The 22,039-nt window shown below is 50.3% G+C and overlaps 8 protein-coding genes across 8 annotated transcripts; 4 read left to right on the top strand and 4 right to left on the bottom strand.

Annotated features, from left to right (window-relative positions):
- Window positions 1–66: 66 nt before the first annotated feature.
- On the bottom strand, window positions 67–7,395 carry MRS44_009600 (uncharacterized protein; the record flags this gene model as incomplete). The annotated part of the gene is made up of 8 exons (XM_065621359.1): window positions 67–749; window positions 805–860; window positions 1,923–5,019; window positions 5,069–5,165; window positions 5,441–6,232; window positions 6,290–6,358; window positions 6,407–6,641; window positions 6,701–7,395. The coding sequence occupies 8 exons, from the start codon at window positions 7,393–7,395 to the stop codon at window positions 67–69; spliced, it is 5,724 nt and encodes a 1,907-aa protein (XP_065477431.1).
- Window positions 7,396–9,654: 2,259 nt separating this feature from the next.
- MRS44_009599 (uncharacterized protein) lies at window positions 9,655–10,815 on the top strand (the record flags this gene model as incomplete). Its single annotated transcript, XM_046277927.2, has 1 exon — window positions 9,655–10,815. One exon carries the CDS (start codon window positions 9,655–9,657, stop codon window positions 10,813–10,815), a length of 1,161 nt encoding a protein of 386 aa, XP_046124260.2.
- A 601-nt stretch (window positions 10,816–11,416) lies between these two features.
- Window positions 11,417–12,169, bottom strand: MRS44_009598 (uncharacterized protein; the record flags this gene model as incomplete). Its single annotated transcript, XM_046283041.2, has 1 exon — window positions 11,417–12,169. One exon carries the CDS (start codon window positions 12,167–12,169, stop codon window positions 11,417–11,419), a length of 753 nt encoding a protein of 250 aa, XP_046124261.1.
- A 1,322-nt stretch (window positions 12,170–13,491) lies between these two features.
- MRS44_009597 (uncharacterized protein) lies at window positions 13,492–14,031 on the top strand (the record flags this gene model as incomplete). The annotated part of the gene is made up of 1 exon (XM_046277928.2): window positions 13,492–14,031. The coding sequence occupies one exon, from the start codon at window positions 13,492–13,494 to the stop codon at window positions 14,029–14,031; it is 540 nt and encodes a 179-aa protein (XP_046124262.2).
- A 167-nt stretch (window positions 14,032–14,198) lies between these two features.
- On the bottom strand, window positions 14,199–15,333 carry MRS44_009596 (uncharacterized protein; the record flags this gene model as incomplete). Its single annotated transcript, XM_065621358.1, has 3 exons — window positions 14,199–14,699; window positions 14,759–14,938; window positions 14,995–15,333. 3 exons carry the CDS (start codon window positions 15,331–15,333, stop codon window positions 14,199–14,201), a joined length of 1,020 nt encoding a protein of 339 aa, XP_065477430.1.
- Window positions 15,334–16,588: 1,255 nt separating this feature from the next.
- On the top strand, window positions 16,589–18,461 carry MRS44_009595 (uncharacterized protein; the record flags this gene model as incomplete). Its single annotated transcript, XM_046272425.2, has 2 exons — window positions 16,589–18,245; window positions 18,322–18,461. The coding sequence occupies 2 exons, from the start codon at window positions 16,589–16,591 to the stop codon at window positions 18,459–18,461; spliced, it is 1,797 nt and encodes a 598-aa protein (XP_046124264.2).
- A 676-nt stretch (window positions 18,462–19,137) lies between these two features.
- Window positions 19,138–20,324, top strand: MRS44_009594 (uncharacterized protein; the record flags this gene model as incomplete). The annotated part of the gene is made up of 3 exons (XM_046284411.2): window positions 19,138–19,384; window positions 19,437–20,258; window positions 20,305–20,324. 3 exons carry the CDS (start codon window positions 19,138–19,140, stop codon window positions 20,322–20,324), a joined length of 1,089 nt encoding a protein of 362 aa, XP_046124265.2.
- Window positions 20,325–20,457: 133 nt separating this feature from the next.
- Window positions 20,458–21,526, bottom strand: MRS44_009593 (uncharacterized protein; the record flags this gene model as incomplete). Its single annotated transcript, XM_065621357.1, has 4 exons — window positions 20,458–20,753; window positions 20,817–21,016; window positions 21,075–21,408; window positions 21,520–21,526. The coding sequence occupies 4 exons, from the start codon at window positions 21,524–21,526 to the stop codon at window positions 20,458–20,460; spliced, it is 837 nt and encodes a 278-aa protein (XP_065477429.1).
- Window positions 21,527–22,039: the final 513 nt, after the last annotated feature.

The raw sequence follows: 22,039 nt of genomic DNA, 5'->3' as shown, positions 1-22,039 counted from the left end.
TGTCTGGCTTATGTAGACAGCGTGGGACTTGCATGAGTGATCAACAAGACTTTGGTACTAGATAAATCAAGTAAAGATAATACCACCGTCAACGACAAGGGTTTGCCCTGTCACATAGTCGGAGTCTGGTCCACTCAAAAAACTAACCATCTTCGCAACGTCCTCCGGGACACTCGTACGTCCCAATGAAATCAAGTCGTCACTGTGCTTCTTGATCATGTCGCCCTTCTTGGCGCCATGCACCTTTGCCAACTCCTCATCAATAAGATCCCACATGGCCGTGCCCACGATTCCCGGTGCATAGGCATTTACAGTGATCTTGTGGGGTGCCATTTCCATGGCAAATGCCTGGGTGAAGCCACGCACTGCAAACTTGCTTGCCGAGTAGTGGGACAGCATGGGAAAGGACTTCATAGCGGCGATGGATGCAGCCCCGATAAGCTTACCGGGGGAGCCCTGCTTGATCATTTGCTTGGCGGCAACTGAATAGCAGTTGAATGTGCCAAAGACGTTGATATCAAACATGCGACGAAGATCATCTGTCGTTACATCGAGAATGGGCTTGACTTGGGCGATTCCAGCGTTGGCCACTATGGTTGTTAGTGGGCCGAGCTCTCGAACTGAGGCTGCAACCATCTCTTCGACTTGAGCAAGGTCAGATATATCAGCCGCATGTCCGTATGCTCGACGGCCGAGCTTTCGGATCTCAGAGACTGCCTCGTCGATTCCGGCCTTGTTCGCCTGAATGTCTGCAAGATGGGGTTAAGACTGTGGTGGTGGATAGGTGATGTATGGGTGTCTTACCATTGATGCAGACGTCATAGCCATCCTCGGCAAGACGAAGAGCAATCGCCTTTCCTCTAGCGACCACGTGTCAGTTGACCCATTTAGAAGCATCAGAGGGGGTAAACACACATGCCCCGCGCCGAACCAGTAACAATCACCGTCCGTGGCTGCGAAGTCATTGTCTTGGAGGTTTGCAAAAGCAGGAAAACGTGGTTGGAGTATTTGCAAGATTCGTTGCGGATCAAGAACCAGAGGGGATGAAAGAATGGGGCTGGCGGGAAAGGATCTAGCAGTATTTATACCTTCTGTCTGCGGTAGATCAATGCCAGTAGCATGCATCAGCGTTTATTTCGGCAGTTACAACATCATTCTGGGGGCCTCATAAAGATGATGCATCAGGGCGGGTCAACGGAAGCGGGAAGCTTCGTTCTTGGTGGAAGTAAAGACGAGGGTTCCTAGTTTCATGCCGACTTCATCTTGTGACCTTGATCCGGTTCATATTGCATGACAACCCCGCCTTTTTCCTCTGTCGCGAAGTACAAACGGGTTCTTTAACATGCTCCCCGCATCCTCTTCCCCAGGTTGATGATGCGGACCCGATTGAGGGGGTGGGAGAGTTGGTGATCGGAGCCGATCAAACTTGACCGAGAACCCACTTCCCCGCAAGAGATGGCCCTGCGATCTGCAACGTGCTGCGGCAGGAAAGTCCCATGCTGCCATGGTAGTCTGATTGAATGTGGTTGTCATGTCGAGCTGACACTAAGCGCTGATCTCGTGCAGATTTTGCTTTTTGGGCCTGCAGTACGCTGGTCTGTCTCTTCAGATATCTACAGCTTCGTAAATGAGACCGTCAGTTGGTCATAGGGAGGCGACTACAATGCGATCAGCTAAATATTGATGTTCGTCTCACGAGTAGGAAAGAAAACCTATCAGCTACATTTATAGCGATGGTTGCTGATGCCTAACTAGTTGCCAATACATAACCGGAAATGAGTGAAGTCCGCATTCAACGACTATTGGAGCCCTCCCTGGAGAACAATCTAAACCCGCAACTCACCGATCTTCTAGCTCAGTTAACCCATCAAGGGTCGGGCATCAACTATAATAAAGAACGCATTGTCCGCAACTCAACATACCTTCTTCCATCCTTCCCAATCAAGTAGCAATTAACTTCCTCAGCACCATAGTAGAGCCCGCAATCCAACGCCGTTTTCCCATGATTGTTGGCATTATTGATGACCAGACCAGCCTCCTCTATCAACCACTCCACCATCGGGAGATGTTTCCACCTAGCGGCAAAGTGCAACGCTGTGTTGCCATCTATGTCACGGCGGTGTACATCGATGTGGAAATTCTCGCAGAGGTACTTGACCATTTTCAAGCGGCCGTAAGATGCCGCGATCATGAATGGGGTCTTATCAAACGGACCCACGCCATCTACCGCGAGCTCGCGGTTGTTGTGCCTGGCGACGTCTCTGATATGTTCGAAAGTATCAGTGATTCCGCTTGCGGCAGCCCAGCCGAGTAGAGTCTCATCCATGTGGGCACCTTTTCCCACCAAAAGGTCGATCACCTTTGGGTAATTGTAGGTCGCAGCCCACGATATCGGCGTACCCCCAAACTCGGAGCCACCCTGGCTGAGATTCACATCAGCGCCGTGGTCGATGAGCAGCTCGGCACACTCAACATGGCCCCATCGGCACGCCCAAATCAGTGGCGTGTAGCCATTGGTTTCCTTGGAGTTAACAACAGATTTCTTATCCTCGCCAGTATTATCCAGAGCCTCGAGCAGTTCCTGAAGGACAGCATGATATCCCCATTTCGCCGCCCAATGGAGCGCTGTCCTTCCTGTAACGTCAGCCCAGGAAACGTCGGCTCCGTGTTGAATAAGCAGCTTGATATTTTCAAGATATCCGTGTCCACTAGCCCAGTGCAGTGGCGTTGACTGTTTGTTTCGGCATTTCAGATTGGCGGCTCGCCTCCATGCTTGGACTGACTGTTCCGTGCTCCCAATAGTATTCCCCTTGATGAGAAGCTCAAGAATCTGCACGCGGTTCATTTGTCCAGCAGCCCAGTGAATAGGCGTCTCTCCATTTTCTTCCTGGGCGCCTAGATCTGCGCCAGCCTGGATTAATGCCGCAACACACTCCTTGCTCGCAGACCTCGGCGTATGCCCCCGGGCATCAAGCTCAGTTGGATCGGCGTTTTTTGGCTTATGGCCGATGACAGCGCGGTGAAGCGGTGTCATCGATTTTGCGTCGCGGGGGTTGATGTCGGCATGTTGTCGAAGCAGCTCCCTCACCACCCCCAGTCTCATGTACTTACCAGCATAATGAAGAGCCGTACCTTCAAAACGTGTTTGCGCATCTGGCTGTGCCCCATGAGCGAGGAGGAGCCTGCAGATCGCCACTTCAGCTCGCATTGTCTTGTCATCTGTCTTCAGCTCAGCCGGAGGCATAGCTAACAGGCACAGAGCTCTTTCACCGCTGTCGTAGAGTGTGGATTGTGAATCGACTTCAGCACCTGCCAAAAGCGCAACCTTGACGGCTGTGCCAAGCCTCTTGGTTACTGCGACGTGAAGCAAGTTGCTTGCAAACTTGACCTGCTTCAACTCGTTTGGTGCATCGCCAGCATTTAGTGAGAGCCCGCACTTGGCTGCTAATGAATCAATCCATTTGCGGAGTAGGAGTTCAATGCTGCTAGCCCTCATGTGCCGGACAAGGACCGCAAGTCGATCTTTATGCAATTCAACCTTCACATGCCCTTCAAAGTTTTCAAGGGCGTAAGGGAGAAGGTGGTATTCGTTGATCTGAGTGGCAAGGGACTCCATCTCCTTGAGGCCAAGACTGAGAGGCGCGCGAAGGTCGTGATTGGAGTTGCTGGACACTTGCTCAAGGTAGTATATGCAAGCTGAACCCATTGTAGAGAGTTGCTTATCATAAGCGTCTTCATTTAGCGGCACTCCCCTGACCTTCTGCTCTTTGAGAAACTCGACCGCCGTTTGGTGTAGTAACTGAACCCTCTCGTCTTCCCCGTTGAAGTGAACCTCGAGAAAGTTGGCGGTAAACTTTGATATAATCATTTTCGCATTCTCAGGTCGAGAGTCGCCAATGCAGAAGTCAGCCCACTCCTCAGGGCTAGGTACCACATAGGCATCTTGAAACTCATCCAAAAGCAATGGGCCGCTCACAGTCTGGATGGCCACTTGGAGCATTGCTCTCACTGTCTGGATTTGGCTCTCGCGATCGTCCTCGTCCTCCTGGTCGACGATTTCTTGCATCATGCGATCAAATAGCTTCTTGTATAGGCCCTTGATGTCTTTCGGAATGTCTTTGAGGAATTTCTCGAAGTCTGAGATGGTGGCTCTCTTGTTGCCACTGGTGTACTTTTGGATATGTCGCTCTACCAGCTTCACCCACAAGAAGACGTTGCGAGATGAATCAAAAAGAGTATTGCGGTAGCCCTCGAGATTCATTTTGCCGCCTTTGAGACGCCGAAGGCGGTCCACATGGAGGAAGGTTTCAATGTATGCCCGAATGTCGTCTTGGTTCTCCTCTTGAAGCGTTATCTCCCAGAACTCACCCGGTTTGTCGAAATACTCCTTTAGCTGGCTCATAGCCGGCTCTCTTGGTTGAGTGGCGACAAGAAGTTTCAAGGAAATCGCAGAGCCTTCTTGGGGTAAAAACTTGCCGATGCAGTCGACACATCCTACACTTTCCCCCGGTGCTGTCTCGTCAAGCCCATCAACCAGGATCCAGATGGTATTAGGCAGTGGATGACTTGTCACACCGGCAAGGACCCTCTCCAGGGCCGATTGTGTCCATTCAATGGGATGAGTACCTTCCTTCTCACTCTTCAGTCTCAAGTAAGTAGACTGGAAGTAGGGGAAAAGGCCGGGGGCTCCTTCAAGGATCCCATAAAGGAGTGCTTGCAACATGTCCCGCTGGTCATTTGCGGCTGAACAATTTGGATCGACATTGAGAAAGAAAAAGGACGCAACGACATCGTCGCTGCCAGGCTTCAAGTCCTCTAAGACAAACCGCGAGAAGACACTTTTGCCACAGGCTGGCTTCCCAGAGAGCAGAAGCAGTGATTTTCGTTGATTTGCTCGCTGCCAATCCTGGTATTTTTTATTGTCACAAAGCCACTTCAACGTATCAGGGTGCCTCTGATCAATATCCCTTGGGAGGCGGGAGACACGGGGCTTGTCAGTTTGTAAAGATCGCAGGCAATCTTCAAACAAGGTCAGCCTAGCCTGTAAAGCAAAAACGAAGGCACCTACCCCGGTATTCGTTGTCCTTGAGGCAGTGAAAACTCTTCAGCAGTCCGTCCAAGTCCGACCTATTCTTGTGGGTGACGAGGAGCTTGCAATCACGACCCTGGTTGATGTATTCGTGTAGCTGACTTATGCAATAGACAAGTCGCCCTAGCTCGGGAGATGGTTCGAGGACATCCAGTCCGTTCAATATCAACATTAGGGGACGAGGCGTACAGCTGTCAGTCATATTGCAGGCATAGTTCTCCCAGTCAGAAGGGGGGATTCCGGATCAGAAGGAAACATTTTGTAGTAATCGTCCAGAGAGTTTCCGATAACATGGACCATGGCTGATCCAAGTTCCTGGGTGAGTAGGATCAATCGATCGAACGGGGTTACTTCACCCTTGTCCTCTGGAGAGGGAACTAAATTGACGTTTTTGTTGAGATGTTTGCACAAGAACTCCAATGGATCGATCGTCTCCGATGTGTTTTCGACAGCGGCCTTGAAGATTCGTAGAATCAGAGGCCCGATCAAGTTGTTCACAGTCCATTGTCTCCTTCGTGGGCCGCAGTTCGTAGCCATTGCCTCAAAATCAAGGTGAAGGACCTGGTGGTCGGTGTGGTGGTGCGAGAGTGAGCGACAAAAGGCCCGGAGATTCCATTGAGACGGCTTGACAGGTGGAGGAATCGACACAGTATCTGGACCAGAGGGGATGATCTCAGGATCAGAAGAATTGACAATGCGCAAAAGACCATGGTCCTGATTCTTCCACTTTTGGTAGTGGCTGTTGTGCAAAATTCCCCAAAACGCAGAGTTCTTTTGCATGTCGTTGGTGTGGTCACCGAAGGAATTCACGGTGTCGACAAGTTCACACATGATTTCGAAGGCCTCCGAAAATTCAGACCGGCCGAGCTTTAGTCTTGGATCCGCCGATGGCAACAATGCGACTCGTTGGCTATCTGGAGATGGGGGATGCAACCAGGTCCAAATTGCTGTAACCAGTTTTCTGTAAGTGTTATTGTCATTGCGCGTGAATCGAAGGGCGGTCTCGCTATCCAGTGTCTCTATCGGAAGAAAGATTGGCCCAATGTGGCGGTCAGAGTTCACTGGCGTTACGCAACACCCATGATTTTTGATATAGAGAACATGCAGCTTTCCTTGAAGGGTGATGGGGAGGTTTCTGACGGCCTATGAACCGACTTTAGTATCTCTCAAAACCCAACCCTCATCGATGACTTGACTTACTTGATCACTCAATGGAAAATTGGTTTCTGGGAGGAGAAATTCGACCAACAGGACAGAATGGCTAATTTGCTATGCAAGGTCAGATGAGGTGCCGATAACGTGAGGAGCAAAACACACCGAACACCCGTCAGTCAGCAACTCGCAAAGGGTTTCCGAGAGTTCATTCCCTGTGTCTTTTGACTCGTGCCTATCCTTGCCCTGGCATTCCCAGTTTGTGGCAGCAAAAACAGAAATCCGAGTTGCGTCGAATCCTTCATTTGCAAGGAAATCAACCAGCCACATCAGCTGGCCATCAAACCTCCCCATCCAGTACTCATACGGATGTTGGCCTGGAGGAGCCAGGATAACAACACTGTAGAGGATGACGTACTTAGCCGCAAAGTCCTGGTAATAGGTGTGGGAACAACTTACTCATATCGAATATCCCTCGATAGGCCAGGCTGAAAGAGGTGATGCAATCGATTGAGGTACCTGTGCCATGGATGAGAGTTACTCAAATGAGCCAGACTGATCGGCTTCCTGACGGGGCTGCTGAGGAATGTGATGCCGTTCAGATTTGTGTCGCAGGATATCAGTCGAGGATTCGAATCACGGAACGATGGGGGCCTGAAATCTTCACGGTTATAAACAAAGACTGCGGTTTGTTTGGCCTTGAAGCCGAGGCTAGACCAGCAGTTCAGAAGACCAGACGCGCCAGGCCTTTCCCGGTATCTATTGGATTCGGAATTGCGCGAGGAATGGCTGATTTTCGACAGAAGCTCCGTGGTGTCGAGGTTTTTCACGCGGTAATACCATTTTTCATGTTTGAGCCACTCCTTCCGTGACACGATTCTTTTTCTGGGCTCGACTTCATCATTGTCCTGGTCACCGGCCTTACGTTTCGCGCCTCGACTCCTGTCCTCCCCATCCCCGATTCCTTTTGGAGGCGGCAAATCAGGGGGTTCGGAATGAGGCCTTCCAACGCTGTTGTTGACGTTGAAGATAACGGCAAAACGGTTGTTGTTGTAGGAAGCGTTGGTGAGCTTATTTCCTTGGTCGACATTTGTGCCAGTTACAGAACTGGCAAAAGAAGAACCCCCTTGGGTATATCTACCGTCGTCTGGCATCTCGCACACTGAGGGGTGGTACGGAAATGAGTTGCCGGTTGATGAGTCGTCTCTTGGTATGTGTCTTGATGGTGAAAGATTTGTGTACAAAGAGGTGTTTATGGAGGGCAGAACACCATGGAAGAAACCTGAGCTAAAATACCGAGGCAGAGACCAAGCCTCCGACAAGTATACCTATTCTTGGACTGAGTGAGTACCTGCGGGGCTGCTCTAAGCGCCAACAATCCCCCGTGGCGCTCAGTGTTCGTAATCACGCGGCCCAGCCTTGAGGCAGGCACCATTCAAAGTGATATGCAGATTGATGCATATTGCTTCACCAGCTGATGGGATGTATCTGTGGGTCTACTTTCAGCCTAATGCAGACTAAACAACCACTTGATCCAATTACGTTCTACGTGAAAATTCCGCAGGGTCTGAAATCGATGTCAAAACGGAGTACAGAGGAGACTTTGCAGAATCAAGCATCATCATCACTGCCACCATCCACTTCCATTTCAGCCGCTTGGCCAGGTTTCTCGACTTAGTTCTCCTGCTCCACACTGCAGTTTTTCTCACCAACCACTTCGTCAGTAGGACCCGGCTTTCCCAGTTCAACCGTATTCCCCTGCTCCACGCTGCAGTCCTCCCCCCGACTACCTTAGGAGTAAATTCTGACCCCTCTTGGCGGATTTGGGCGTCATTGTGAGTCCCTTTGACAGAGTTCCCGAATCTGAGCTTCCCCCCGTGGTCAACGTGATACTGCCCCCAAACTTTGAGCCACCTTGCCAGACCGAAGCAGTGCCTCCTCTCGTCCCGGTCGCGTTCGACACATCCTCGTTACTTTCAGGTGCTTGAGGCGTCACCGGTTTCTCAATTTCCGTGCTATAGGCGAGGTCAGAGTTGACAGGGTTACTGAAACAGCATGCTCACTACGTCCCGCTTCCCACCCTTCGACCGGGTCCCGAGAATGGATTTGTCGCCTGTGATGTTAGCAAATAAGAATGTTCCAAGACTTTTATTCCAGCCACACCATTTTATTGTTTTGTTGCGAGGCCTTTGTGGTGGTAGGGTTGTGTTTCTAGCGGAAGAGGGGGTTAAGGGCGCCTCGTTCAATCTTATACTCATCCTCACATCAGCTCTTCACGGTTCTTTAGTTCATTATCTCATTATCTCAACAGCTTAAGCCATTGGCGGCATGCTACTACCCTGGGTGGCTCAGGGTCTAACTTCAGCTCACCAATACCTTGTTTGACTAAGACGAGCCTAAGATGCAACCTTCACACCCAATACATCTCTGCCCAAGGCTTAATCCATATCACCGACAGCACCAACACCAGAGATTAAGGAACCTCGCCCATTGGAGAATTTCAAGTTCCATGCCGCCGTGGCTGATTGCCAAGTCTGAGTGGCTGCTACCAAGCGGCTACCCCTGTTCAAACAGGTGGTTTGGAAATTATTATATCACGCAAAACGAAGATTTGAGCCTCACAACTCGCTTGAAGAGCATGCTGATTGGTTAAGATGTTGTCTCTTCTCTCAAGGTGGGGTACACCCTGTGAACACGCCACATCAGGCTTTCTCTCAACTCCAAAAGTGCAAAGAGCTGAGATTCACCTGCAGCCACAGACAGGGTTCCGAGCACATCCCACGCCCAAGCGAATGGCGGGAGGTCGTTATTGAGTCCAGTTTGATACCGCTTCTGAGTGCGTTCAAGAGGAAACCCAAATTCTTGTCAGATTATGAGCTACTATGTAAGCTTATCAGACCAGATTCGGCTTAGTGATCCAACCCAAAAGCTGTAGGTGCTACTTTGCATCCGCCCCCCGAGAAGCTGTCCATTTCGTGCTCACGGCCAAATCCCACCCTAATCAGGCTCGGCAGTTCCAGGCCATTCACAAGCCTGCCCGCTCTGAGTGCTCCAGCTGTCTTGATCTGCTGAGTTTTTGCCCGCCACCCTCATTATTCTAGCCAATGAGCAAAAACCTCAGTAAGCCGCCAAGAGTAGGCAGCCCTGCAAGCAAACTCCCACCTGACCATCCTGACCAAGGAGCGGAGAGAGGTACAGCTGATGAGAAAACTGCTAGAACCGAGGTAGTACAACTGATGGGCCCTGGCCTAGACCAGGAGGCTGCTCTTTCAAGCACAGCCCCGCGGTGCCTAGTTAGGCCCGTGGGTTAAGGGTATCCTGGGCCTCATTCATTAGTATATCATCCGTTCGTCTCCTCAGGCCCAGAGCTGTCAATATTACATTCTTCTCAGCTTCCCATCATATTCAACGTCATGGCAAACCAACTGCGACCTCGTGGTCGCGAGGACTTTGAGGTTGCTCTTGTCTGCGCCTTAAAGCTTGAATTTGACGCCGTCTCTCTGGTTATTGATGAATTCTGGGACAACGAAGGTGACCCATATGGCAGAGCCCAAGGAGATCGCAACACCTACACCACTGGGCGGATTGGCAAATACAACGCGGTTATCACCCTACTCGGCATGGGGAAAAAGAATTCAACAAGCGCTACCGCAGATCTCCGATCGAGCTACCCCAACATCAAGTTAGCTATCCTAGTAGGAATATGCGGCGGCGTTCCCTTCGTCGGCGAAGAGCAGGTGCGGCTCGGTGATGTACTTATTAGCAAGACAGTCGTCCAGCATGACTTTGGGACGCAGGGAGAGGGCCAATTCATCCGCCAGAATACCCCGGAAGCCAGCCTAGGTCAAGCCCCAAAGGATATTCTCAACTTGTTGGCCAATATCGAAACTCATCATGGAAAGAGCCAATTACGAGAGAGATCAAACTTCTTCTTCACCCAGCTTCAGCAGACTGCTGCCCAAAAGGGCCGAGCGGCAGACTATCGGAATCCTTACACAGCATCTTTGGTATCCGGTTACCAAGCCCCCTGGACCACTACCACCGTGGTAAAGAGCGAAGCCCAGGGAGTCAGCCATAAGGAAGTTCCGGTCCCCGCCATTTACCTTGGGCCAATCGCGTCTGGCGACACTGTAATGAAATCTGCTCAACGCCGCGATGAGCTTGTCCAAGCTGAGGGCATTATTGGGTTTGAGATGGAAGGAGCTGGTGTTTGGCAAGAATTGCCTTGCATTATCGTCAAAGGTGTATGTGATTACGCTGATGGCGAGAAAACCAAGGCATGGCAGGATTTCGCGGCAGCTACGTCAGCGTCAACGACCAAGGCAATTCTGGAACGATATTTACAAACCGATAAGCCAAGCCTCGCAGCAGCATCTGCAATTCCAACGGCTAGGCAATCTGGTTCTTCATACATGACCCAAGTTGAAGCGAAAGGCGATGTTGATCAAGGTAACAAGATGTCAGTTGGCTCTAGTCAGCCGATGCGAGAATATGTTCAAGAGGGGTCAAACTTCGGAGGAAGCATCAAAACTGAGGGGGGCGTTCAGCAGGGAAACGCAATGACGTTCGCGTAGTTGGGCGTTTAGGAAGGCTTGAATTTTTCCTTCGGGTGACTTATCAGGTAGACCAAAGCTGGGAGGAAGCTGCGATACAATGATGTGTGGTTGGTTTCTGTATTTCAGTCCAATGCAACCTCCTTTTCTTTCCAGTAAATGGTTTGGTACCTCTTGATGATGGGTATTCCAGCCTTGACAAATTGTTACCTATGAATGTTCAGCTTCGCGGCACACGATGATACATCCCAGGAGCTGGCAAGAGTAAGGCATCATTGCCAGTTGAAAGAGAATGCCAAGGTTCTTCTGTCTTAAACCACACCAGCTACACGCCCAGCTGTTTGACATTACGGCAGTTTTGAGGCTCATAGATCAAACGAAGTGAACTATCATCGAAGAGGGGACGTGGACATTAGAAGCATGCGCTGCCCACAATGTGAACAACGGCATCGAGTAGCACATAAAGATGAATGAGTTGTGGACTTGTCTCTTTGTTGCCTAGGTAAAACCAGTGGGCAAGGTTGCCAACGATCCTGGGCAAGCCAATTTCCCTCCGACTGTTATCGACCTCTATCCAAGTACAGCCTGGGCTGTTTAGAAAGAGCCACGCAGAGTGCAGCATCTAGTGAGTAAGAATGATGCTGAAAAAGTGGGTGTTGGTAGGTCCTTCGCCCTGGTTGTAGTTGCCGGCCTTAAAGTAGCTATCCGGTCCATTGAGGTCGAAAGTGTCCAGCTCCTTGTAGGGGCTATCGTTGATGCTAACGGAAAGCTTGTTCTTCTCATATCGAATTTCGTAGTGGAACCTCTGACCCTTGGGGACCTTGGCGAGTACACCGGTTCTGGCCTGGTTGCAAGTGCGACACTTCTGAACACCGACGGTGAACTCGCCCTTGGAGTTATAGTAGAGTTCCATGACTGGCTTGGTGGAGATGGAGTCGTCGATGTGAATCTGGCCCACGACGATCTCATCGTCATTCTGGTTGACGACGAGATCAGCGTAGAGGCGGTTGCGAGCATTGAAGGGGCTCCATTTGCTGGGGTTGGCCTCCCGCAGCTCTGTGCGGCAGTGCTTACTGTTGGGAGTGGTAACACACTGGGACTTGGCCGGGACCTTCATGGCAAGAGCTCCATCCTTGCTATTGGTGAAGAAATAGTCAAAGTTCTCAAAGCCGTTGCATCCCTGGAGATCGGCGCTGGAGATGGTCTTGGGTTTCCCAGGGCTTCCGATAGGCAGCTGCAGCTTCCAGTGGGAGAGGTCAAAGTTTCCACCAGGGGCGCATTTGGGGTCGAGTGCAGCAACCTGCGAGAGGTTGATGATGTTGAAAGAAGAGGCCAGAAGGCCAGCCGAGAGAATTTGAACAAAACTGGGAGCCATGTTGAAGTCGTGGTGTCTGAAGGTTAATGGATGAAGAGTTGTTTGGATGAAGTCAAGATGGAAACGGAACGACATTTATACCCTCGAGTCCTTCCTATGTGAGGCGGGATCACCGGAGACAGAGTGGATTATACGGGTCATAGCTTTGTGTTGTCGCGTTCCATTCTGATGTTCATGCGATTCCTTTTTGTTTCGGTGTCTCAAGACGGTTGACCTTGCACGTTTTGGTCGGGCTTGCTGACAGTGAATGAAACATGCTAGATTAAGGACATGGTTTAATGGACCCTTTGCTGATCACTATACGAGAAACAGCAGCACTGACCCATGGAGCTTCCTATCAGTGGTAGCGCTTACAGCGGATCTTTTGGTGGACCGAGGTGATGAGAGACATTCAACGTAGCAGGCGGCTTGGAATAAACACCCGTTGCCGTACTCGGCCATGTTTTTATGGCACATAACGGGTGTCTTTTAACCCGCGATCAAGACTATCTGCAATAGCTATCCAGGAAGTTCATTTCAAACTCATGCAAATTTTAGCTCAGCACAAACACAAGAGTCGTGAGCACGGTCAGGCATGGTACGATGCTGGTCACTTGTTGGCATGGAATAGATAGGGCCAGCAACATATGACGAGTTTAGTCAATAGACTACAGAAAGAACAGACAGGGAACAAGTTTGTGTTCAGGAGGATTCATTGCTACCACCAAAAGGCTGAACGTCAACACTTTAAGAAGAGCGTACTTGGTATTCTAGCTCCCAAGCAATAATCACCCAAATTGGAGTGGAAGTCATCTCCCATAAGGCTATGGGAGAGAAGTAATTGAAGACATGAAAGATTCTATTTTATCATTCACTCGCAAGGGATGTATTATTTCTCTCGACACTTAGCACCGTCAATAAAGTACGATTTATGTCCGCGTTCGGGCTCCAGCTGTCACGAACAACACAAATGCGCAGCAAAAGATATAGAAATCTTAAAAATAATACTCTAGGCTGATTACGATACAAAGCGAGCTACTGTGCTAGAATATTATTATCAAATAGATTGCTTTCTCCCATTTGCCTGATTGCACCTGTGTTCAAACCTGGGCGCCATGATGCTGAATACCCTGTACCACGGTGAGCGGAAACAGGGCGGAATTAACTCCTTGGTCCGATTTTAGCCTTCCAATTCCGCCATTACACTGTTATCAACTTATCAATGAGCGTACCGATAACGGAGGCTCTGATGACAGATATTTCAACTGTCAGAACTGTCAGAAAGGTGAAGATAATAGTTGCCCCTTATTAGAATGTACAACTTTTTTTTCGCAATTCAAAACATGCAATCACCATCCGCATCAGTCTCAATTCGTCAAGCAACAAGCTCCACGGACTTGGCATCCGTGACCGAGTGTTTCCAGGCTTACACACAATGGCTTGACGAAGATATTTCTTTCCAAGACTACAGCACAGAGTTAGAAGGGCTCCCAGGGAAATACGCACCTCCATTTGGAGCCCTCCTACTTGCCGTGGACGACGCACAAGGTCAAGTCCTCGGGTGTATCGCCTTGCGTCCACTCACAGTGCAAGCCGAATATCGTCAACATCACCCTACGGACCAACGGTACTGCGAAATCAAGCGGCTCTTTCTGTACCCGAGCGCTCGAGGTCGCCAAGTCGGAAGGAAACTTGTCAGGGAGGTGTTGAAACGGGCGGAAGCCGAGGGCTACGACGTGGCACTTCTGGATACGCTGTCCAAGATGACATCAGCCATCAACCTTTACAAGTCGGAGGGCTTCGTCAAGGTTGAAGCATACACATACAATCCACTGCAGGGAGCGATGTATTTTGCAAAGAAAATCAGGGATGCTGCTACATAAATAGGCTTGGCGGTTTGTGCCTTCAGCCTTTCATCAATGGTAGTCCAACTCATTGCTGTTAGCGCGTATTGATGTTTACTCTGTCAACGAGCGATTTAGTTTTGACCCAGTGAAATAGAGGAAAAGCATTTTATACCCCCCAACGCCATCTATCGATATCTAAAAACTTAATTCAAGCACTGCGAGTAATATTGGTTGAACTGCTTGCAAGTTCCCTGTGAGCAACAGGTGGCTCCGGTCCATGCCTGACCACCGCATTGTCCCCATAGAGCGGCACAGTTGGTACCCTGCTCCTGGCCACTGCCCTGCTCCTGTCCGTTTCCTCCTTCACTGTTGCCTCCCGTGGTCGTCTCCTTGGGTAGAATGGTCGCACTCGGGCTACCGCCAGCGCTATCGTCGGGGCCAGTAGAGGGTTGAACAGGAGCTGTACCCTCATTGGAGTTACCGGTTGATGGCACAGCGGGAGTGTCATCGTTGGACCCACCAGCCTCGCCAGAAGCAGCAAGCTTGCTGTTGACAAAAGCCAGAGCCTCTGTTCCGTAGAGAGTAACGTATTGCTGATGGTGGTTGGCATCGTTTCCGTTGCAGCAGTATGGATCCTCAGCATCACAGTACAACTGAGCCTTGCCGGCATTTGGGCATACAAAACCCGATGGTCGAGCATCAAACTATCCCAATGGTGTTAGAGCGATATGAACTTCATTAGATGTTCCCTGAGTTCACTTACGCCGCCAGAAGTGCAGGTTCCAACTCCATATGCGAGCCCGCTGACATAGCGAGGGTCGCCAAGCAGAATAGCTGCCTTTACCTGCGCTACTGCACTGGCTGTGATAGGAACAGCCGTGTCAGAGATACCGGCTCCAGAATCTCCTCCTCCACAGATGGCGTTGTGCATGATGTGGCCGCCCTAAGAATGGCATGGTGAGCACTTTGAAGTGTTAAAGAAGAGACGTGGTAACAAACCTGTGAGTATCCAACCAAAACGATCTGCGAATCGGGACAGCGAGAGTGGAAGTCATTGACGGCTGTGGCCACAGCCTCAGTGCCTTGTCGCGCAGAATCGCCGTACTGAACACCGCCACAAGAGGACTGGCCTCCACAGGCCGGGTATTCGATAGCCTCCGCGGTAGCACCTGAATGATCGGCCTTGATCATGTCAATCAGTGCACCAGCGGATCCAAAGCCCGGAGACACGGTGGTCTCGCGGGCGCCAAAGATTTGAATGTCAGGGCATGACTGCGCCTTGGCGACGAGGGCTTGCGCCAAGAGAAAGAGAAGGGTCTGATCCAGAGAAGGTCGCATGTTGATGGATGGTGAAATGCACTTGATGTCTGAGTGTTTGTTTCCGACTCTAAATCCACTCTCCGGTTCTCCAAGTATTTAAAGCCCGAGCATCGAGTTCTAGAAATCCAAATTGCAGGGACTGCATCTGAGACCCGAACGGTTATTTCGGAACCTAATCGTCCGTGACTAGGATGGCGCATAGGATTTACCAAACAAATCAGCAGACACATCTCGTTTATTTAACTATTTTCCGTAGGCCTAGAACCTGGTGGAGCCATTCGTTTCCTGTCAATGAGGGCATTGGTGGGTAAATCACTGTGCCATCAATCTGAAGATGAAACAACAACACCCGGACAAGCCTGAAACAACTCGCGCCTGGCACTGGTTTGCAAACATATATGACAGCCTCTTAATTCATGCGAGATCACCATTTCATGGGCCGTCGGATCATTAACCGAACCGGAAGTCGCGTGGCTCAGCATCGCTGTTAACCAGACCCATTAACCTCGGTACGGGGTTTCGAAGCACCAATAATGGCTTGATTCAAAGACTATAATTCACCTATAGTCGAGGATGAAGGGATCTCTCGTCCTTATTTTACTGCTCTCGGCCAATCGACATGCTCCTGCTGCTTAGAACTTGGCTTGTCCACTATCAATCATCACCACGACTGGACCGCCACTCGCTAAACCTGGAAGCAGGGCAACGACGCCTCATACCCAATAATAATAATTCCACAATTTTAATTATCTCCTGTAACTTAGGGATTATAGGTTGGGTCCATCATGTAAGTTTGACTGGAGTGTACAGAGGTTGTGCGTACCAGGAGGAGTCGCTTCTGCTAGCGCGTTCCTCTATGATGTTCACATTACCATTGACACGGGCATATTTCCAGACAATTGGCGCAACCCGCAACTCATGTCCGTGATTTAACGTTGCGGCCTTGCAGTCCTTGACTGATCAACGTGCTCAAGCACCCGTTCAAATCCGCAGGTCGGCAAATAACCATCTCCATTTTCCGTGAAAATAGCCATCAACAACGACGATCCCCCGCATTCTTAAGCTTCAACTGCTCCTCGTGACAGCCAAAGGATTCAGGCTAAATCGGATATGCTTTAGGCAGATATGGTCCAAGTCCCGGCATCGGAAAACTTGTGTTAGTTTGGCTATGAATTACAGGCCCATCATGCAATTGCCAACATATATAGAACGGCGTTTGCTGTGCAAACATTGCGCAAGAGGTCCGGGACTTCATATCCATTCTATAGCAAATATGAAGACTTGCTTACTTGTACCCGCTATGGGATTCTTGGCACTTGGTGCTGCCACAAACTCAACATTTCACAACCCGATTCTCAGTGGTTTCAACCCAGATCCTAGCTGTGTCTTCGTACCCGAGTTCAATGACACATTCTTCTGTGTTACATCAAGTTTTCTCGCCTTTCCTGGCCTCCCAATCCATGCAAGTCACGATTTGGTGAACTGGAAGCATGTGTCAAATGCCTTCAGTCGCCCAGACCAGTTGCCTGGTATGGCATTTCTCCCCAAGGCCACCAGCGGCATATATGCACCTACGCTGCGGTTCCATGAAGGTACTTTCTACTTAATGTCAACCTTGGTCAACCAACAACTTCCCCGTGTCAATGACTCTCGATGGGACAACTTCATCATCACCACCACGGATCCTTATAGCTCAGATGCGTGGTCTGATCCCGTCCATTTCAGCTTTCCTGGCTTTGACCCCTCACCGTTCTGGGACGATGATGGGTCTACATGGGTTGCAGGCGCACACACAGCGGCGTACTATCCTGGAGTGATGCATGCACCACTGAACTTTGAGACTGGGGAAATTGGCGACATCATAATGCCATGGAATGGAACTGGGGGAGCCTCTCCTGAAGCACCTCATATTTGGAAGCGCGATGGCTGGTATTACCTACTTCTGGCCGAGGGAGGAACTCGAGAAAATCACATGGTCACCATGGCACGGTCACGCAGCATCAAGGGGCCTTATGAGCCGGCACCTCGAAACCCTCTTCTCACAGCAGCCAACGACACGAGTTCCTACTTCCAGGCTGTTGGACACTCAGATCTCTTCCAGGATGCCGACGGTCAGTGGTGGGCATCCGCATTGGCTGTTCGAGCTGGGGGCTCCTATGGCCAAAAGCCGGGCCCGTACTTTGGAAATCTGCCAATGGGGAGAGAAACAGTGCTTACTCCCGTCACGTGGGGGAATGGCGAGTTTCCAGTCTTTTCTAATGTTACTGGAACCATGTCTGGATGGAAGTTACCTCCCGAGTCATATGTGGATGAAGGGGAGGGTCAGCTCAATGGCGCTGACGACCTGGTCACGTTTCCTCCCGGAAGCAACCTACCGATTCATTTCGTCCACTTGCGACTACCGAAGAGCAGAAATTACAAAATCTCCCCTTCTGGTCACGCGAATAGCCTTGCTCTGAAATCTTCTGTACTCAACCTCACCGCCTTCGACGGCGACTTTGCGCTAGGAAGAGGCCAGACGTTCATTGCTAGACGAATGGCGCACTCCATGTTCAAGTACAGCGTGGAGATTGACTGGGCTCAATCCTTGAAGAAAGAGGAAATGGAAGTTGGCGTTTCATTGTTCCAAGACCAATCTCAACATATCGACCTGGGTATTGCGATGCTCAAGCCAAAGGGGAGCGATTTGTTGCAGCCTTATCTACGCTTCCGTGGACACTCAGAGACCCCCTATCGCGGTGGGAGTGTTATTCTAGAGAACTCGACACCTATCCCGGCTGAGTGGGTTGGAAAGCAGCTTCGGCTGGAGATCGAAACAAAAAACAGTACCCATTTCGAGTTCAGGGCCGGCCTGGCTGGCTCAACAGGCCAAGAAGAGGTCAGGGTACTTGGTCATTGTCGTGGAACTGACGTGGTCCCATATTATTCTGGTAAGTTGGATCCCTCCTTCATGCCTTCTTACTGTCAGAAGGCCTCTGCTTCTACTAATCTATTAACACTTGCTAGGGGCAATTTTGGGCGTCTATGCAACAACAAATGGAAAGTATGGGGAGCAGGCGTTCGAGACATACATCTCCAACTGGACATACCAAGGGCTCCGGCAGTTCAGAAGCCAAGAAGATGTAGATGAGGCTGATGCGAGCTGAGATTAATTGTGAATCGGGATGCGATAGGGTTAGATAGATAGTCGGGCGTTGCATGTCGCCGGCACCTTCATTTCCGTCCTCTTTTTGTCAGTGATTGGGAAAAGTACATCATACCGAGAAAGAATTCATCACAACTGTTCAAATACAACGAAGCTTGAAACAACGATGACCCCCCAGTTTTATAGCCCAGCTGTTACTGTCCAAAAGCCTGAAAGTCACTGTCATGCTACTACTCTCCTAATGCAACAGACCTATGCTTCGATAGTTCCTTCGGCATTTCCTGTGCAGTGTGATCTACTGCCCGGCACCAAGCAGGGGGATGCTAGAACCGTGGGTTGACCGCCTCGTATTTCTTCGTTTGTTCCGGGAAGGTCGCATTTGAACCGGCCGTCACAACTCAAAATAGATCTTGGCATCCGGTATCTGGATGGAAGTCCAGGGTGTATTAAGCCGTTGCTACGCTGGAAAAAGTAATGATCACGCCCGTCCCCACCTCGTATTGGCTCGACAAGGGGGACCGTATTTCTTGGATAGGTACTATAGCCGGTTGGCCGATAATGCATGTTCTTCGACTAATTTCCGAGCCGCCCTGTTCTATATAAGGACCCGAGCTGTCTTGCCAACAGGAGACTTGAGCGCCCTAGTTTCCAGAGTGGACAAACTCGCCATTTTCATCATGTTGTTCTCCCAGGTCTTGGCTTCGGCCGTCTTTCTCGCGATTGGTGCCGAGTCGCACTCGCCCGTCAATGCACGATCAGTGGACGCCGCCGGCTTGGCTGTCACCTTATCTCCTTCTTCGGGAAAGGCAACCGAAGTTGAGGTTACCATTAAGAATGACGGGTCTAATGACTTGAGTCTTCTAAGAGTAGGCACCATCCTAGATGAAAGACCTGTCCAGAAGATGGTAGTGATGGACGATGCTGGTAAGCATGGTTCTTCGAACATGAGACGAGGAAATCTGACCCATGGCCATAGGAGAGCAGCTTCCCTTTCAGGGAATTGAACTGAGTGTCTACTATGAGGGCCTGGAATCTAAGCATTATGAAAAGTTGGCTGCCGGATCATCCATCACTCGACTGGTGGATCTGTCCTCGGTCTACGACTTCCAGCCTGGAACCTACTCCATTGTCGCTGAAGGAACCTTCCCCTCCGTTTCTGGCACATCCAAGGAACCGACTTCGATCTCTTTCAAGTCCAAGGCCCTATCAATTACAGTTAAGGAAAGTTCCGCGGCCGAGGTGAAGCAAATTCTGTCCCGACGGTCGATCGTGGAAACGGAAGATTGCCCAGCCGATAAGCTCAAGGCAAACCTCGACGGAGTGCGAAACTGCGAGACTCTGGCCCGAGCTGCCGCTGCCGATGCCGCCGATGTTCACTCGGCAAGATTTGTCGAATACTTCAAGTCGAACGAGACTGAAGCTCGGGAGCATGTTTCAGGCCGTCTGTTGGCTGTTGCCAAGGAGTGCTCCACGACCGACAGCGGCGATACGAGACTCCTGTGCCGAGATGACCTCAACGTCTGCGAGACTGATGGTCCTCTTATCGCTTACACCACTTGGGTCAACGGTTACATCGTCATGTGCCCCCTGTTCTACGATACCTTGCCCCCGCTGCCCCGGAAATGCCACAAGCAAGACCATGCTACTACGACGATCCACGAGATGACGCATGCCAGAGCTGTGTATGAGGATAAGGCCCCCGCTACGGCTGATCGGGCATATGGTTATGAGAACAGCACTGCTTTGACATCGGAGGAAGCCATGTACAACGCGGACAGCTACTCGCTGTATGCCAATGGTAAGTTCTCTAATCTGGATGATGGTCGTATACTAACCATCTCCAGCGGTGTACATGGATTGCTAAGCAATTTATTGGGCATATGTCTGCGGAGGCCAGGATTGGAGGCCGCATCAAGTAGCTACCCATCATCACTCAATAGAACTATGCTCCTCCGGGGTTACAAGATGCCACTCTCGCCCACCCAACATCGAAAGCACTATACACTATTACGTAGCAAGAAACCGCCATGTTGAAAGTTCTGGAACACACTCTCGGGATCGTACTTTGCGGCCAGCTCTTTCATCAGCCTCACTGATCCATCACCGTAGCTGCGTAATACCTTTTGGGAGGCACCAGCAAAGTTCGGAAGCAAGAAGTCGAGCAATAGACCCTTCTCCCGTGCCATTGACTCCACATTTTGAACGATTGAGTCAACAGCCTTTTGTGCCGCAGCATCCTCGCATTCGCCCTTGGGCCATTCGCAGGTAAACACCCACCCTGTCAAGTAGATGCCTTGTCAGTATCCTTATCGGCTAGGAGAAGGACTATAATCTCGAGGTCGATGTGTTGACTTACAGCACTGCGGGGTCCCTTGCAGTCCCATCACGTTGCCTCCTTTAGCCTTGCCAGCTTGAATGCATGCCGCCCCTATTGGCTGGATAGTGTAGTGCAGAACAGCGCCTTGTGGGAGGTCTTTGACAGTCTCATTCCATGCATTGTACACTTCAACATAGAGGTTTTCTGACACTGTCGTAGTGACTGTGCCAATAGATCGACTGTAAAGATGCCAGTAAGCCCTCTGTAATGGGAATGGGAGCTAGGGTAAAAGCTCACTTCTTGGGCTCCTGTTTATGGCCCATAGCCCAAGCGAGTGATAGCAAGGTACCGTTGGTTTGGGGAATGGCAGTTGACAAAAGACTACCAAGATTGTAAAAGGGCTCAAAGGCATTGACCTGCTCAGTTGGTTGATCGGCGTACAGAAGTCCGACAGCCACGAATCCAGGATTGAAGTTTGTGAAAAGTCCAATCTTGGGGTCTGATTCCATAGAATTCTGGACTTTAACCGTTGCGTTGATGATGCCGGTATAGTCTTCCAGGTTGTAAATGTTGATGGTGTATTGGACTTTCAACAATGGCTGCGTCTCGAGATCGACGCTTGTGATGATGCCTATTGACGAAATAATTAGGATTCATGGCGGGTCATTTCCTCCCAGCGTTGGGTGTTTGTGCACCAAAATTTGAGCGGAATTCTCACGAGAATTGGCGTTTACAACTGTACCATCCATCAGGGCAAGCTAGGAGAAAGAACCGAGCATGTTAGTGATTAAAAATCAGGTAAAGGGGGATGGTCTCACCTCGAAGTTCTTGACGTTATCCGCCCCAATTCCATGAAGGTTTGGAAAGGCCCCCAGGCCGCCTTTGTCAAGTCAGCTACTGATTAAACCACGACGCCCTGTTATCGCAGGACCTGGGAGTGATGAAATACCTCCAAGAAGGAAGCCAGGCAGGCAGGCCGACTTGTTGATCTCTGCCACCAACTGCTGAGAGTTGATGATCCTCGAGCCAGGAGTACACCTCGCCCCAAGTATTCCCTGCTCCAACACGTGCGATATTGTCTTGGGTCAATTCTCTAGATTTGAGCCGGCAAAGGTCAATAACAATGCCAGTCTCATCAGTGCTGCTGAAACCAAGATCGGGGTTGTAAGCTAAAATCCCAGATAGACTGATATACGATTGGCATTACGGCCTAACTGATTGACGACGCTTATTGCTAGAGAGAATCTATAGAACTAAATGGA

Source organism: Fusarium solani, assembly GCF_023522795.1.
Source record: "Fusarium solani strain SB1 chromosome Unknown bctg00000005, whole genome shotgun sequence".
Lineage (NCBI taxonomy): Eukaryota > Fungi > Ascomycota > Sordariomycetes > Hypocreales > Nectriaceae > Fusarium > Fusarium solani.
This window is presented reverse-complemented; position numbering and strand designations above follow the sequence as displayed.